The sequence below is a fragment of the Melospiza georgiana genome, chromosome 17, assembly GCF_028018845.1.
Source record: "Melospiza georgiana isolate bMelGeo1 chromosome 17, bMelGeo1.pri, whole genome shotgun sequence".
NCBI classification, from domain to species: Eukaryota; Metazoa; Chordata; class Aves; order Passeriformes; family Passerellidae; genus Melospiza; species Melospiza georgiana.
Window position 1 is genome coordinate 7,683,702 of NC_080446.1, and position 16,810 is coordinate 7,700,511.

The 16,810-nt window shown below is 58.8% G+C and overlaps 1 protein-coding gene across 1 annotated transcript; it reads left to right on the plus strand.

Annotated features, from left to right (window-relative positions):
* The first annotated feature begins 1,903 nt into the window (after positions 1–1,903).
* TGM2 (transglutaminase 2) lies at positions 1,904–14,356 on the plus strand. Its single transcript, XM_058036337.1, has 12 exons — positions 1,904–1,967; positions 3,987–4,166; positions 8,225–8,343; positions 9,129–9,257; positions 9,709–9,889; positions 10,838–10,973; positions 11,070–11,173; positions 11,296–11,535; positions 11,684–11,956; positions 13,352–13,512; positions 13,733–13,869; positions 14,158–14,356. The coding sequence occupies exons 1-12, from the start codon at positions 1,958–1,960 to the stop codon at positions 14,312–14,314; spliced, it is 1,827 nt and encodes a 608-aa protein (XP_057892320.1). The 5' UTR covers positions 1,904–1,957; the 3' UTR covers positions 14,315–14,356.
* Positions 14,357–16,810: the final 2,454 nt, after the last annotated feature.

A 16,810-nucleotide genomic window follows, 5' to 3' on the forward strand; every position in this document is an offset into this window, starting at 1 on the left:
CAGGAAGCAGCCTTGGGAACAAGGCCAGCTCGGGGCAGGTGACACCAGCTGTGAGGTCCCATGGCCACCAGCCCTCCGCAGGCGTCACAGTGGACAGCAATTTCTGTGGCTCTGATGCTCAGAGAGAGGGGCAGCTCATGGGACCCTCACTCCCACTGACCCCTCCCTGCATCCATGGGAGCTCAGCCCAGTGCTGCCCACGAGGACCAAGGGGTCTGGGAAGAGGGAGAGGGCTTCACCTTCAGTCTCTTCTGAAATCTGAGCAAGGAGAGCAAGACCCAGCCAGTGGCACACTGACAGGGCAGCACCGTTCCTGTATGGACCTTTCTGGGGTGGGGAGGGCCCTGCTGGCACAGGCTGTGCGCTTGGCAAAGGCTCCCACCATGACCTGCACACCCCCAGCCCATGCAGATCCACAGTGGAGTAGTACATGAATTGTTTCTATTAAAACCAGCTGTCCCAAGCTTTCTCTCAGCAAGGATTTGCTGCTTCTGCTCCAATATCCCTCCCCACCTCCCTTAGAGAAGGTGATGGAGGATGGGGCTCCCCCAGCCATGGCTGCACTGGGGGCAGTGCTGCTGTAAACCCAGCCATGTGCCCCAGAGCAGGACACACCAGGAGCCCCCACACATGGGGCTCCTCCTGGACTCTGCCCTTGGCATGCTTGGACCTTACCAACTCTGTCAGTGCCAAAAATCCCTTGGTAGAGCTGGAGGAGCCCAGCTCTCTGCAGACCCTCCGGTGCAGTGCCCTGACATGCATGAGCAGAGCACTGCCCACAGCTGGGGCTCCCTGACCAGGACCACCCCAAGTGTGGGGAGGGCAGAGCCCCCAGACCCCAAGAGCCCATGGAGGTGTGGGGTCTCAGCCCCCTGTCCCTGACAGGAGGTCTCTGGTGCGTTGGGTGACACACAGGGAGGGCTGGGACATGCCCAGGTGGCACCACTGGCAAGACCCTGAGGCAGGGACCCCCAGGTAGGAGAGGGATGGTCAGTTCATGGGGCAGGGACTTCCAGGGAATGTGGTGGTCACTGCTGTGTGCACACTTCCACGTCCCAGAGCAACCAGTGCTGATTCCAACACATCTGCTGTCCAGCAGCAAAGTTTTCACCACGTTTTCCCTCCAGACCCCATCTCTCAGGGATGCAGCTACGGGAAGGGGATGCAATTCCCGTCAAACGCACCCCACCAGGACCGGCCAGGATGGGGACGGTGCCAGAGGAGGGAAAGAACTTTATAAGGAGAAAACAGCCCCGAGTCCTGGCGCTTCGCTAACAGCCGCGCAGCCCCTCTCCGCCCCCTTGTTCTCCCTCCTCTTGATCGGCAGCGGGGCCATTTCCAACCCGAGGGCTGCGGGGTCCCGGGAGATTCCGCCGGTGCCAACCCGGGGGGCCCCAGGACCTGCTGCTGCTGCTTTTTTTTTTTCTTTCTTTCTTTTTTTTTTTTTTTTTTTTTTTTTTTTTTTTTTTTTTTTCCTTTTGGGTGGTTGCTTTCAATAGGTGGGACCTAAAGCCTCCCGTTTCCTGGAAACTTTGTTTTTCCTTTCTTCCCTGCGGCGGCCCGGCCGCGGGGAGAGGCGGGGGGTGCGCGGGGGGCGGGCGGGATAAATGGGGCGGGCGGTGGGGCCGGACAGCGGCTGGTGAGGGGCAGCTCCCCCGGACCGGCACCGGCACCGGCAGCACTGCCCGCGGCCCCGGGACAGCACCGGGACAGCACCGGGACAGCACCGGGACCGGCACCGGGACAGCACCGGGTCAACACCGGGACAGGCACCGGGACAGGCACCGGGACCGGCACCGGGACCGGCACCGGGACAGCACCGGGACAGGCACCGGGACAGGCACCGGGACAGCACCGGGACCGGCACCGAGACAGCACCGGGTCAACACCGGGACAGGCACCGGGACCGGCACCGGGACAGGCACCGGGACAGGCACCGACAGCACTGCCCGGCACCATGGCCGAAGGTAGGAGAGGCGCGCACGCCGCAGGTGCCGGGCTCGGTCCCGTCCCGGGAAGTCCCGAGCGGCTCCGGGCTCGCTGGGGCTGCAGCCGGTCCCGGACCAGCCAAGGCAAGGCGGTGGGGATCGGACAGACTGGAGCGGGACACAAAGCCCAGCAGGGTCCGTGCGGGGTCCGGTCTGTGCCCTTCCCTCCCTCCCGACTCCCCTCCAGCCCCGGCGTCGCTAGAATGAAGTTTGGAGCTATTTAAAGCTTTCCCGGCAGAGCAGGGGGACAGCTGGGCCGGGAGCGTGTGCCTGACAGGGTGAGGGGATTTCAGGAGGCTCAGGCAGGAAAAGAGATTCTGGGTTTCGGGAATCCAGCACACTTGGCTCTTCAGGGTAGAGACATCCCCAGCTCCCACACAGCTGCCCCCAAAGTGCCAGGAAATGGGTCTGTGTGATTCCCGCGGGCACACAGCCCTCTAGGTGAGACGGCTTCACTGCTCTGCCGTGCCACAGTGCCTCAGGCTGCCCTGGCTCCCAGCTCTGCTGTAGCAACACCAACACGGGTCCCTCGGGTCAGACGCTCACTCAGACACATAGCTGAGCAGCTACAGAATCACAGAATTAACTATGTTGGAAAAGACCTTTAAGAGCCTCAAGTCCAACCTATGACCTAACACCACCTTATCAACCAGCCCCTGGCACTAAGTGCCACATCCAGTCTTTTTTTAAATACCTCAGGGACAGAGGCTCCACCACCTCCCTGGGCAGCACATTCTAAAGCACAATCACTCTGTGAAAAGTTTTTTCCTAATGTCCAGTCTAAATTTCCCTCGACACAGGTTTACACTGTGTCCTCTTGTCCTGAACACACTGGGCAGCTCCTGCTCCTGAGTGCCCAGGGTGCTGCTACCACTTGCAGCACCACAGTCCCCTTCCCACCCATCTCTTGGCACCCTTTGGTTTGATTGGAGGCACCTGTGCTTGAAGAAATCTGCTTTTTGCTAAATCTGCTGAGGATGAAAACCCCAGGGCGACTGGGACAAGGAGGAGCCCTGATTCTGTTCTCTGAACACACTTATTGTTTATTTTATTGTCAGCAAGCTTAACCATGTCAATGAAGCTCCATGTCAGCCATGAGATTCCACTTGTAGAGTCCATGTTCCACAGCACGGGGCTGTGCTGCTCACAGAGGGCGAGGCAGGGAGGGAAGGGGCTTGTCTGTGCTCTGTCCCCACTTCACAGCTCCCATGGCCTGGCTGTGGGGACCTTGCCCTTAGTTAGGGACCGTTCAAGCAGCTCTCACACTGTGCTGGGGACAGTGACAAGCCCACTGCCCTCCCCTGGGCCATACTGCAGAGTCCCCTGCCCAGAGGGCCAGGAGCAGTGTTTGCATTTAGCTCTGGGGATAGTGAGCCTAGGGCTGCTGTTTCCATTAGGCACTGTCCAGGGAGGGCTTGGTGACTACCAGAGCTGGTACTGGGAAGGGCATGGCTGAGGGGAGCCATGGCACGGGGCAGTGAGCCTCAGCTTGCCCACTGGGTGCCCATCATCTGCCCAGTCTCTCACTTGCTGTGTGCTCTCTGCACAGAGTGCTTTTGCTTATTCTGGTGATGAATACATCACTGCAGAGCAGTCAGGGGTCAGTGGCCTCAGGGGATGATGGATATCTCGTCACTTCAGCACAGTGCCCAGGGTGGCAGGGACGTGGCTGCTCGTGGCTGGCACACAGCCCTGCCTGGGCTGCCAGCAGAGCAGCCTGAATATGGCTGGGGCATCAGACACCCTCTGTCACCAAATCTGCACTTGCTCTCACCAATTTGTCAGCACAGTAAAGATGCTGGAGGCCTGGCTGAGGCACGGTCACCACGCCCTCCCGGAGAGATGCTCAGGGCACTGCGGCTGGGGGAGGCTCAGAGACCTCGCCAAGATCCCAACCCGGGGCTCGGGATGGGCACAGCCACCCTCCTTGCCAAGCCTCGGGGCTGTGAGACGTGTCCCGGCTCAGAGCTGTACCTGTCCCTGCCGCTGCCTCCGCAGAGCTGGTGCTGGAGACGTGGGACCTGCACTGCGACCGCAACGGGCGGGAGCACCGCACGGCGGACATGGGCTGCAGGCAGCTGGTGCTGCGGCGGGGACAGCCCTTCAGCATCACCCTGCGCTTCTCGGGACGCGCCTACGACGAGGGCGTGGACAAACTCTCCTTCAACGTCGAGACCGGTGAGTGCCGCCACACCTGTGTCGCCAGGGAGGGCTGGGGGGTGTCACCACCTCTGCTCCTGCCCCCATGCTCAGCTGTGCTCCCACGGGGGCTGTGCCACGGCACCTGCCCCATGTCACACAGTCCCTGTTCCTCACCTGCTGCTGGGCACAGCTTTTGTATCACAACAAGAAAGGTAGAAACTCATCTCCTTAGTGAGAGAAGAAGAGAAGTGATAAATAAAGCAAAAAACCACCAGCATCATCACCTCCTTCCTGTTCTCCTCCTCCCAGGGCTGAGCATGACAGGGCTGCCAGCTCACCAGCAAGTGCCTTGGCTGAGGCCAGGATCCTGCCCAACCCTCCTGCCCCTCTCAGAAACATCAGCACAGTGAATCTTTTCATCCAGAGGTATCACAGCACTTCTGATGGGATTTACACCCAGCCCTGCTGTGCTCTCAGACATCCCAGAGCAGGGTGTGCTCAGGAAACACAAACACTGGAGAAAGGAAATGCTCCCAGGGAGCCCCCCAGCACAGACCCCGGGCCGGGCCGGGGCTGGGCTGGGCTGGGCTCTCACAGCCAGGGCAGGGGCTCAGCCCCGCCAGCTCAGAGCAAAGGGAGAGGAAACTATTCCTCAGGCAGGAGCTATTTTGGGGCTGAAGCACCATGCTGAGTCAACCCGGCCAGAATTCAAAGTAAAACTGCACCCAAGTTTCCTCACAGAGTAAAACTCTCCTATTTCCATCCCAAAAGCTCTGGTGACAAAACAAAACCCAGCACGTCCCAGCTTCACCCTACACCTCGGTGCCCCAGCAGCCCCATGGCCCTGCTACAGCCGGGCAGACCTGGGTTGGTTTTGCAGGGGGAGAAGCCACAGGCACAGCCCAGAGGAGCCTCCCAGGCCAGGCACAGGCTGGCAGAGGCTCCTCTGGGCTGGATCCCAGCCCCAGCGCTGCAGAAAGAGGGCAAAGGTGCTGTGCTGCTCGCAGAGGGACGTGGCAGTGCCACCCCAGCGGCTCCAGCACATTCCAAACTGGGGCCGGACCTGTCAAGGCAGGGACTGCCAGAGCTGTCCCTCCGTTTGGGACAGCAAAGCCACCGAGGTCACATCCTGCCTCCCACAGGAAAGAGGGAAGGAAGAGTAGAGTGAAATTAGAGCTGTATTTCTGCAGTAGCCGTGCAGGCAGAGCCCCGTTCAGGTGCAGGAGTCCAGGGGGATGTTGTGGGCTGTGGAGGCAGCAGCAGCAGGAGGAGGAGGAGGCGGCAGGCTCCTGTGTCTGCCCAGCTCTCGGCAGCGCTGGCTCTTGGCCAGAGGACGCCGTGAACTCAGCCCAGCCTCCCCGGGAGGAGAAACTGTGTCACTAGCATGAGTTCACGGGTATTTTTGGTGACCGGCCTGTGGGCGAGGGCTGGCAGGGGCCCAGCGGGGCTGTGCTCCGGCGGGGAGAGGGGACAGCAGTGGCACCGCTGCCTCGGCTGCCGGCCGGGCTGTGCGGGGCCGGGCTGTGCGGGGCCGGGCTGAGCGGGGCCGGGCTGTGCGGGGCCGGGTTGTGCAGGGCCGGGCTGTGCAGGGCCGGGCTGTGCAGGGCCGGGCTGAGCGGGGCCGGGCTGTGTGCAGGGCCGGGCTGTGTGCAGGGCCGGGCTGTGTGCAGGGCCCGGGCTGAGCGGGGCCCGGCTGAGCGGGGCCCGGCTGGGCGGCACCGCTCGGAGCGCGGCTCTGGAGCTGGCTCGGTGCAGGTGGCTTGGCCGTGGCTGCAGCTCGCAGGGGCCGGCAGGGATCACACTGTCCCAGGCTCGGCGCTTTGGCCACTGAGGTCATCCCTAACGCCGGGATGTTTGCAGCAACGCCTGGGGCTGCTCACACCGACCGGGGCAGCCGGGGACGGGTCCGGGGCTCATGGCCCGGCTCTGCCGCCTCCGTGCGTGGCTGCAGGGACTCAGCAGCGCTGCTGGGAGGAGAGATAGGAGAGGGTGCATCTGAGAACAGAGACCTGGCACCAGGGCAAGCATCCCCGTGCTCTGCTGGCCTCCACAGGGCGAGTCTGTCCCTTCCCAAACAGTGAGACAAACCTGAGCTCCCCGCAGCTGGGCTACTCTGTGCCCTCAGCACCTGATAAACTGCATGGTGAATGTTCCAGATTAGGACAGCCGCAGGGCAGGGGGGCTTGGAGCAGGTGCCCTTGGTGCAGCCTCCGTGGCTCGGGGCTGTTGTGTTGTGAGGTCTCCAGGATGGGGTGAGAGATGAGAATCTGACTTTAGGCTCTCAGAAGGCTTATATTATATTATATTATATTATATTATATTATATTATATTATATTATATTATATTATATTATATTATATCTCATATAACATAATATCAAAAGAAATTATATACTAAAACTATACTAAAGAAAGAAAAAGGATATAGACAAAAGGCTGGAAAAGAATGAATGATAAAAACCCATGATTTACCAGAGTCCCAACACAGCTGGACTGGGATTGGTCATTAACTAAAACCAATTCACATGGAATCAATCAAAGATGCACCTGTAGGTAAGCAACCTCCAGACTACATTCTAAGCAGTCAGATAATTATTGTTTACATTTCTTTTCTGAGGCTTCTCAGGAGAAAAATCCTAGTGAAGGGGTTTTTCAGAAAATACTATGTTGACGCAGGGCTCCCAGGGGCTCTGGAGCACTGGGAGGGCTGACTGACTGACCTACTCCTTCTACAGGGCCGTGCCCCAGTGAGACGTCAGGAACCCGGTCCCACTTTGCCATGAGTGACTGCCCCGAGGAGTCGTGCTGGAGTGCCGTGGTGCAGCAGCAGGACGGGGAGTCCCTCTCTGTGTCCCTCTGCTCCCCACCCGACGCGCGCATCGGCCGCTACAGCCTGACCCTGGAGACCTGCACCGACTACCAGGGCTCCAGCTACCAGATCGGGGACTTCATCCTGCTCTTCAACCCCTGGCACCCAGGTGAGGCTTCCACCTCTCTGAGTGCAGGGATTCCAGGGCTCAGGCAAGCACAAGGTGCTCTCCAGGCATCCCCCTGCACAGGTCTCATCCCAGTGCAGATCCCAAGTGTCCCAAGCCCTGGTCTGAAGGAAGGTTTAAGCAGAAAGCCTCACTTTGCTTCCATCTCCACGCAATTCCTGCAGTGGGTCAGGGCCAGGAGCACCATCCCCACCTTACAATACCCAGAGCCCCTTTGCCACCACCCCGAACACCCAATGGCCTGTCCAGGCTGCCCCCACCATGGTGGGAGCTCACCACTGTGCTGCTGGTGTGAAACCCTGGGCAGTCCCTGGCACCAGCTCCTGGCCAGACAGGGGACAAGGGAAAAGTCTCTAAATGTCCCTAATTGCCTCCAGTTGTCCCTAATTGCCCCCAGTTGTCCCTAATTACCCCCACCGGGTCCATTCTCACCCATCCTCACCCAGGCACCCAGCTGTGGACTCAGTGACATGGATATCAGTGTCCTGGTGAAATTTGAGCAGCCAAACCCAGAGGAGAGGTTCGATTCAGTGCTGTAAGGTTCAACAGCCCTGGGATTTTCCTCTCTCCATGTCCTTCCCCTGCCCCTGGACTGGCTGATTTCCTGGATCTCAAGTGTCCCACGCTGGATCTGCAGAGATAAGGGGCCATAGGAAGCTCTGCTCAGCCAGGGCTGTGCTGAGCACTGGGGGTGGATATGTGGGGTTTCCTTCTGCAAACAGTTCCAGTAAATGTTAATTTCCACAGCAGTAGCTGCTGTGAGAGAAATGGCTTTGGCTGTGCTGAGCCAGCACACCCACTCCCACTGCTCACTGCACCCCTAGGGAGGTCTCCCCTGCTGAGAAGAGATCCATCTCCATTAAATAAAAGGGAGGAAAGACAGAGACATGGGAAAGAATGGAAAGCAAACCACAAACCCGCTGCAATTTTCCCATTGCTTTAAATCAACCTGGGCTGAAATTCCCCAGCAGCTGTTTAAGGCATGAGCAGTTCCAGCCCCCGGTGCCTCATTTCCCACTGGCTCCATCCGCAGGGAGGGGGTCAGGCAGCTGGTGGTGCGGGGCAGAGCCCTGTCCCCATCTCTCGCTGTCCCCACAGAGGACACGGTGTTCATGCGCGACGAGAACGAGCGCCGCGAGTACGTCCTGTCCCAGGATGGGCTCATCTTCCAGGGCACCTGTGATTACATCTACTCCATCCCCTGGAACTTCGGCCAGGTGAGCAGGCAAGGCCCCCCTGGGACCCTTGGGACCTCTGGCCGTGCAGCTCTGGTGCTGCAGGACACAGGGACTGGTGCCACGTGTGTGCCTCTCACCAACCTGCACCCCAAATGCTGTCAGCACCTTGGAGTCCAGCCATGGGTCAAAGAACCTGGAGTTTCATTTCCAACATGGAATGTGCTGACTTCAAAGCATGGCAAGGCAAGGGGAGTGTTTCCCCCTGGCTCCTGGGGGCCCCATGGCCATGTGTCCCTAATCTGGTGGCCCTGCTGTGCTGGGAGCTGGTGCCTGATAATGAATTCCTGGGCATTGTGCCAGGGGTACTGATAAGGCAGTGTTCACACCCTGAGCTGCACCCCCAGGGCACAGGGCTTGTTCAGCCACCCTCCCTGGGCAAAGGGCTGGGGGCCCGCAGCAGTGGGGGTGCCCGTGGCCTTCACAGGATCCACACCTCAATTCAAGGAAGGGCTGTGACTCAGCCGTGATGGGAAATAGATTTTCCAGGAGGTCACGTCCCTGCCCTGACCCCTGTGCAGTCACAGGAAACCAGATCCAGCCCCAGTACGTAGGCAGGAGATCACCCTCAGGCTTCACAGGCTGAGTGGGGACAGTGGGGACATCACTCAGGGGATGCTGGCCGGGGAGGGGACCCTGATGGGATGTGACCCCTGTACCCAGCAGTTCTGCTGGCAGGGGCACCACAGCGAGCCAGAGAGGGAGGACAGAGGTGGCAGAGCCCCTGTGGGGACCTCACACATCCTTTTCTCCCTGCTCCTCACCAGTTTGAGGATGAAGTCTTGGCCATCTGCCTCAAGATGCTGGACATAAACCCCAAACACCTGAGGGACCAGAACCGGGACTGCTCCCGCCGCAATGACCCCGTGTACATCGGCAGGGTGGTGAGCGCCATGGTGAGTCTGGGGTACACCCTGTCCCCAGCACCCTGTCCCCAGCACCCCTCATTCCCTGGGCTGCAAACACCCTCAGCTACAGCTCTGGCAGACAGCATTTGCCATCCCCCCAGTTTCACACCATTTTCCTTCTCTGGGCTGTTTCCTCTCGCTTTTACATCCTTTCCCTGTTACTGTTCCTGTATGTGTAGGAGCTTTTTTAGAGGAAACAAAAAGCAGGGATGGGGCACAGATCATTTCAGGGGTAATCACTCCCAAATTCCCAGGCAGGAGGATGTGTTTCTAAAATTCATCCCTAATTAGCACCATGTCCACCCGCATCCCAGTGAGCTCTTGCATGGATACAGGATACTAATGTGGGTGCCAGGGCATGTGAACGGGGCAAAGGCTTTTCCCCTCCCTCCCCAGGCTGTTCCTGCCCCTCCATCCTCCCCCTTTTCTCCTGCCACAGGTGAACTGCAATGACGAGGACCGGGGGGTGCTCTTTGGGCGGTGGGACAATCGCTACGACGATGGGATGAGCCCCATGGCCTGGATTGGGAGCGTGGACATTCTCAAGAGGTGGAAGAATTTTGGGTGCCAGCCAGTCAAGTATGGCCAGTGCTGGGTCTTTGCTGCTGTGGCTTGCACTGGTGAGAGCAGATTCCTCTGGTGTCCCCTTCTCCACAGGACAGGGTCACTCATCTCCTCTCATCTCCCACCCCGGCCCCTGCCCCCCGTCCACTCCTGTTGCTGCATCCTGAGGGAAGAGCTGCAATCAGCCTGCAATGATTCCTTTGCAATTAGCTCTCTATTACTCTAATTTGTCAGGAAATAGAGGAAAAATACTATACAAAAGGGCTCTGGTTTTTCAATCAGCACTGCCTCCCAGGCCAGGCAGCAAGGGAGGGACTGAGGCAGGCCAGGGTGAGGGAAGTGGCTTTAAGGCCAAGTTTGCAATAAAGTCACGAATCCACTAAGATCAAAATAATGTCATGGCACCAGGGCAATCAGACTGGGGAAAAACAAGAGAAAAATTCCAGACTTGCTGCCGCTGGGAAACTCACATATGCTCGTGCAACTTTGCCCCAAGAAAAACGCTGCCTGTGAGTGCACTGATGTGTCACAGACAGACAAGACCCTTTTTAGAGGAGAGAAATAGCAAAAAACTAAAGTGGATTTTCAGCGACTTGCAGAGGTTTATAGCCTTCCTTTGAAGCACTGTAACTGCCTCCCTGCTCCCTGGGGAGCTCCCTGTGCAGTGAAAGGCAGCTGGGAGATGAAATCCGGGGTTCAGCACGGCTGCCCACACTCTACCTCCAAAGCTCTCACAGATGCTTTTTGTGCCTTTTTTGCTGCAATATCAAACCTGTCAGGCTGTCAGAGCAGGTGCCACCCAGCCTGCTTGCCTGTGCACTGTGGCTGTGGGAACTGGCTTCTCCTGGGGAGCAGTCCCCAGGCAGACCTTTCACAGGCAAAGGGAAGGACAGGAGTTGTTCAAACCTGGGGCTCCAGGGGATAGGAGCTGTGCAAACCTGGGGCTCTGTGGGATGGGAGTGGAGCGAACCTGGCCCTGTCTCACCCTGCCCTGCTCCCCACAGTCATGAGGTGCCTGGGCATCCCCAGTCGGGTGGTGACCAACTACAACTCAGCCCATGACACCAACGCCAACCTGACCATCGACCGCTACGTCAACGAGCGGGGGGAGCAGGAGAGGCAATCCTGGGACAAGATCTGGTGAGCAGCACAGCAGGACCTCAGCCTGCCCCTTCTCCAGAGCCTGGCAGCTGCTGGGGGAGGCTGAGACTCCCAACACTCCGGTTTTCCTCTCAGGAACTTCCACTGCTGGGTGGAGTCGTGGATGACCCGTCCCGACCTGGGAGGTGACTATGACGGGTGGCAGGTGCTGGACCCGACCCCTCAGGAGAAGAGTGAAGGTACAACGTGCTCCACACAGAAACTCCACCCTCCTCACACCCCGGCACTGCTGGGTCACCCCACCACAGCCACCCCTTGTGGCTGAGCCCTGGAGTGGTGACAGTGGCTCTGCTCCGTGCAGGAGTTTACTGCTGCGGGCCAGCCCCCGTCAAAGCCATCAAAGAGGGTGACATGCTGCTCAAGTACGACATCCCCTTCATCTTCGCCGAGGTGAATGCTGACGTGGTGTACTGGGTGGTGCAGGGGGATGGGATGCAGAAGCAGAGCATCCGCTCCTCAGATGTGGGGAAGTTCATCAGCACCAAGAGCGTCGGCAGGGACAGCCGGGAGGACATCACCCACAACTACAAATACCCAGAGGGTATGGGGGATTTCAGGGGGAGCCTCCAGGGAGGGCTGTTGCTGCTGGGAAGCAACAGGAGCAGGAGGGCTGCAGGGCTCAGGGCAGAACAGCCCAGGCCAGGCCCTCCCCGCACTCCAGGGAATCACAGGAACTTTGTGCTCTTCAGGGTCTGAGGAGGAGCGGGCGGTGTTTGAGAAGGCAGAGCATCAGAAGAAATCCATTGGGGAGGAGGATGAGGGGCTGCACCTCAGGATCAAGGTGTCAGAGGGTGCCAACAAGGGCAGCGACTTCGATGTCTTTGCTGTGGTCAACAACAACACGGACGAGGAGCGTGTCTGCAGGGTGACACTGTGTGCCCGTGCCGCCAGCCACAACGGCACCCTGGGGCCCCAGTGCGGCCTCACCGACCCGGTGGACATCGACATTGAGCCCAGGGCAGGTAAGGGACCCACTGGTGGTGAAGGAGATGCTTCACCAGGGCTGGGGTCAGCTCAGCCTGTGTTCAGCTGCTTGGTAGGCAATGCCACTTTATTCCTTAGTTGACTACCACTGTAGATTTTTAATCTTTATGAGAGGATGAGGAAATTGCTCAGGCAGAGGCTGGAAAAGCATTTGGAGCTGGGCAAGCCACTGCTGCTGTGGCTGTTTTGCCAAGGGAGCAGGCTGGGCACACCCTGTGCACTTCTCTGCATCCCTCCTGCTCTCCCTCAGAGTTCGGGCTAGGCTGGGCTCTCTGGTGGGATCTTCCCACACCAGAGAGAGTGGAGCTGGCCCAGCTCAGCCCCGAGTGCGTGGTCCCAGGCCGGAGGAAGGGAGCAGCCCTGGGTTTCCTGGCCAGCAGTGCTGAAGCTCTCGGTGTCTCCGTGGGTGGGCGTTTGCTGCAGAGCTGTCCTGGCACGGCCCCCGACCCTCCCTCACCCTTGTCACACACGTGAACATCACCATCTGGTCCTTGAACACGAGTTTGGGCTTACGTGAGTTTGCAGAGACCCTTCAGGGCTTGGAAAGGCCACACATCTGCTGTCCTGGAACAGGGAAATGTTTACCCTGCGCCGAGCCCTGCTCCTCACCAGCCCTCTTGCAATCGCAGCGCTTGGCGCTCTGCCAGGTGTTGAGCTGCTTTGCAGGAATGAGGAATGTGCTGGCCCTTGCCACCACGGAGGGGAGAGGGATGTGCCTCTGCTCATGCTGGCAGAAGCACCAGCTGGTACTTGGAGCCTTTTGCAGGGCTGGATGGGGGAGTGGGGAGATGTGCTGTGGCCCTCGGGGCACTTAACATTCCTGTGCAAAAGTTATCCCAACACCATTTTTTCTGAAACATTAATTATGAGCTTCTGAAACTTCTACCCTCAGCTCCTGCCTCAGAATACAGACCCCAGGACTTGCCAGGCTGCATTCTTTAGGGCACCCCAGCACTTTGTGGCAGTATGGGAAGCCAGGCTTGTCCCTCTCCCCACAGTCTCAGCTGATGCTATGGCCCTTCAGATCCTGCCTCATGAATGTCAGGCTCCATTTCTCATGGTCACAGCCACTCTGGGCTCCTTGTTCCAGGCAGTTCTGCAGCTGGCTGCTTTCAGCCTCCTTCCCTGTCCTTCCCCTGGACAGCCCCATCCCTGAAGGACTTTCAGATGAACAAGGCTGAGGGCTGAGTGAGGGCAGCTGCCAGGGACCAGGCTGCCTCCCAGTGCCACGCTGGCTGCCAAGGGCTGGCACTCTGGACCCCTGGTGCAGGCGTCACCCAAACCATACCAGCAGCAGCTGGGTGCCAGTGCAGGACTGTGGGTTCTGGGCTGGAGATGCCGTGGGTGCTGACCCCTCTCTGCTGCCCTTCCAGAGAAGAGGGTGCCCCTGCGCATCCTGTATGAGGAGTACAAGGACAAACTGACCCAGGACAACCTCATCAAGGTGGTGGCTCTCCTGAACGATCACCAGACTGGCGACATCCTCGTGGCTGTCAGGGACATTTATGTTGAGAATCCACCAATCAAGATCAGGGTAAGGGTCCAATGTCCCATCCCAGGCTGGTTTGAGGGGAATGAATTGCTGTGATCTCTGGGGGCTACCCCAGGGCTTGGACAGCAGGTCCTGCTTCACTGAGCAGGGCTGCATCCCCTGGGACCTGCATCCCTAAGGTCCTGCCTCAGCTCTGGGGCCAGGGGAGCACCATGGCCCTCAGGATCAGTGGGGCTTGGGGTCCAACCTCTCCTACTTGCAGATTCTAGGAGAGCCAATGCAGAATCGGAAGCTGGTGGCCGAGATCAGCCTGGTGAACCCTCTCTCCGTGCCCCTGAACGGCTGCGTGTTCGTGGTGGAGGGCACCGGCCTCACCGAGGGGCAGCTGGTCAAGGAGCTGTAAGAGCTTTTCCCCCTTCACCTGGCTGGGATGTTGGGAGTGGCATGGGGGTGGATTTCTGTGTGTGGAGCCCCATGCAGGGCAGCCATGGGGCACAGCAGGAGCCAGGGCTCTGCTGGCCCCTGTGGACTCAGAGTATCCCAACCCTACACCTTGCTAGGGAAGGGGTTCGGCCTCCCTACAGAGGTCATTGCTTGCCAAAGCCCCAGCACTGTCCTGCGGGCCCTGGGAGGGTGACAAGGGGCTCTGAGGGTGACAGGCCACAGTGACTCCCTGCTCTCCCACAGTGAGGAGCCGGTGGAGCCGCAGGCAGAGGCCAAATTCCGGATGGATCTGATGCCGCGGCTGTCGGGGCTGCAGAAGCTGATGGTGGACTTTGAGAGCGACCAGCTGACGGGGGTCAAGGGCTACCGCAACGTCATCATCGCGCCCCAGCCCCTGTGAGCTGCTGCCCTGGCCCCCAGCTGCAGGAGCCCTGCCTGCTGGCCCCCCTGCTTCAGCCCAACACGTCCCAGGAGGCGACTGCCGGAGCCCAGCCTGACCCCGACTCCCGGGAGCACAGGCAGGAAAAGGGCTGGGGAGGGCTGGGGGCTGCCCTGGCAGTCGCTCACTTCACTGCTGTTCTCTCAGTCTGTGCTGTCTGTGCCCAGCACTGGGCACACCAGGAGCCCTGTGCCAGCCCCTCCTCTGTGCAGTGCTGGCAGCCCCAGAGCCATTTCCATAGAGGCAGCAGCAGAACGACCCCTCCAGCCCCTGCCATGATCATTCTCTGACTGCAGCTCCATAGAGAGAGATTTTATACTGTGAGCACAAAGCTGTTTATGCACCATATACATATAAAACAAATCTATAAATACTTACTGCAAATAATCTGCTTGGGTACAGCCAGGCATTGGCTTTGATAACCATCCTGCCACTGCAGACACTGCAGGGAGGGATGGGACATTACTTTGATATAAATCAACTATGGAACACTGAATAAAAACTTTATTTTTCACTTTAAAAGCCAGACCTGGCTCTTCTTGCCCTTCCTCTCCCCACAGCAGGGCCCAGCAACACCCTGCCCACCATCCATGTGGGTGGGAGGCGTGAGTTCCCCCAGCCCAGCACTCAGGTGGGGGTCAATGCCATGGCTGGCACTGCAGCCACAATGGCATCATTGGCCACCCCCTCTGCCCCAAATCAGCCTGGTCTGGTGTTCTCAGGGTGCACACTCAGCCCCCAAGACACCTTCCCAGGTAATTTCTCCTCTCTCAGCAATGGTTCCATACTGTGCTCAGAGAACTGGAGAGAGAACACTACAAGTATTCAACAGATCTTGCACACTGAGCTCTGGGCAGGGCTGTCCACCCAGGCTGGGGCAGGTGAAGGGCAGCTGGATGCTACACAGGGATTTAGGAGGAGAGTGGGGATTTGTCTCACACCTGGAACTGGGGTCAAGGCCCTGCTGAAGATAAACACTTCCCATGCCAGAATGGGCCACCCATGTGCTCCCCACAAACAGGGTGGGAGCCTCCCTGCTCCATAAACAAACACTACAGAAACCACTGTAGAGCTGGTGGTGTCTGACTGAGGGTCCCACAGTCACCACAGCCCCAGCAGAGGGGACAGTCTGTGGGACAGGAGAATCTCACTCACACTGACTGGTCCCAGTCACCCTGACACTGTGGGCTCTCCCATCCCAGCTGTGACCCAGGCTGGATGGACAGCTGGGAATGTTTCCCATCAAGGACTGCCCGTTCTCCAGCTTTCCTTTCTGTTTATCTTTAGGATGAGATAAAATCTCCACGTGCAGTGCTCCACACACAGCTGCTGCTTCCCCAAGCCAAGGGAAGTGGGGTTCATGGCCAGAACTCCCCAAACCCTGGCTGTGCTTCCATGGGAGGCCAAGGACCCATCTCAGCTCCAGCCCCAGCTCCTGCTCCCAGCACAGAATTTGAGTGGCACAGCAGAGCTCAGACCCCACGTGCAGCAGCAGATTGTTTGGCCAATAAAAAAGCCTTTCAAGAAACTCCCCCAGGAGAACACAATCCCATCTTCTCTTACCTGGGGAACTTTAATCACCACACCTCCCTGTCCTTTGCTCAAACACAACACAAAAAGGCAGCAGGAGACTGGGACCCCTTTGGGGTAGAGTGGGGACAGAGGTGGGGCACAGGGAGGACAGAGAGTGCCCAGCCTGTGGCATGGGGACAGGGCAAGAGCTCCAGGAGGGAGAGGGATGGGGATTCTCACCTGCATTCAGGACATGGGGCAGGGGACATGCCAGCCCCAGCTCTGCAGCACCAACCCCCCAGACACCAGTGCCAAGAGCACACGGAGCCCCAGGGAATCCTGAAGGAGTTAACAGCAGTGCCAAGAGCACACGGAGCCCAAAGGAATCCTGAAGGAGTTAACAGCAGGAACCAGCGCTGCCTTCCCTGTCAGGAACATTCCTCAGCCCAGCAATGATGCACGGCCCCTCTTTAGAGCATTTGTTACTGGGCCCTGCTGAGCCGGGCCTCCAGCTGCTCAGCGCCTGGGTTAAAAATAACCAGCAGCTCTGCTGCTTCAGAGCTGGGTCCTGATAAAATAAACATTAGAACAGCTCTTGCTGAAGGTCACTCCCATCCATCTGAGCCTCGGCAGAGCAAGGCTGCTCCGAGAAGGGAAGGCTGCTCTGAGAAGGGAACAGACTCCAAACGCTGCAGTTATGGTTTAGCAGCAGGGGTTGGCTCTCAGGGCTGGGTTTTCTCCCATCATCCACAGAGCTGAGGTCGACTTCCCTGCACCCAATCCAGATCACCAGCATGGTACCACACTGCCTCCATCTCCCCGTGCCTAATCCAGATCACCAATGTGGCACCACACTGCCTCCATCTCCCTGTGCCCATCCTGGATCACCAGCAGAGTTCTGGGCTGCATCCATCAGACTCTTTGGCACTCTGACCATGCAAGCAA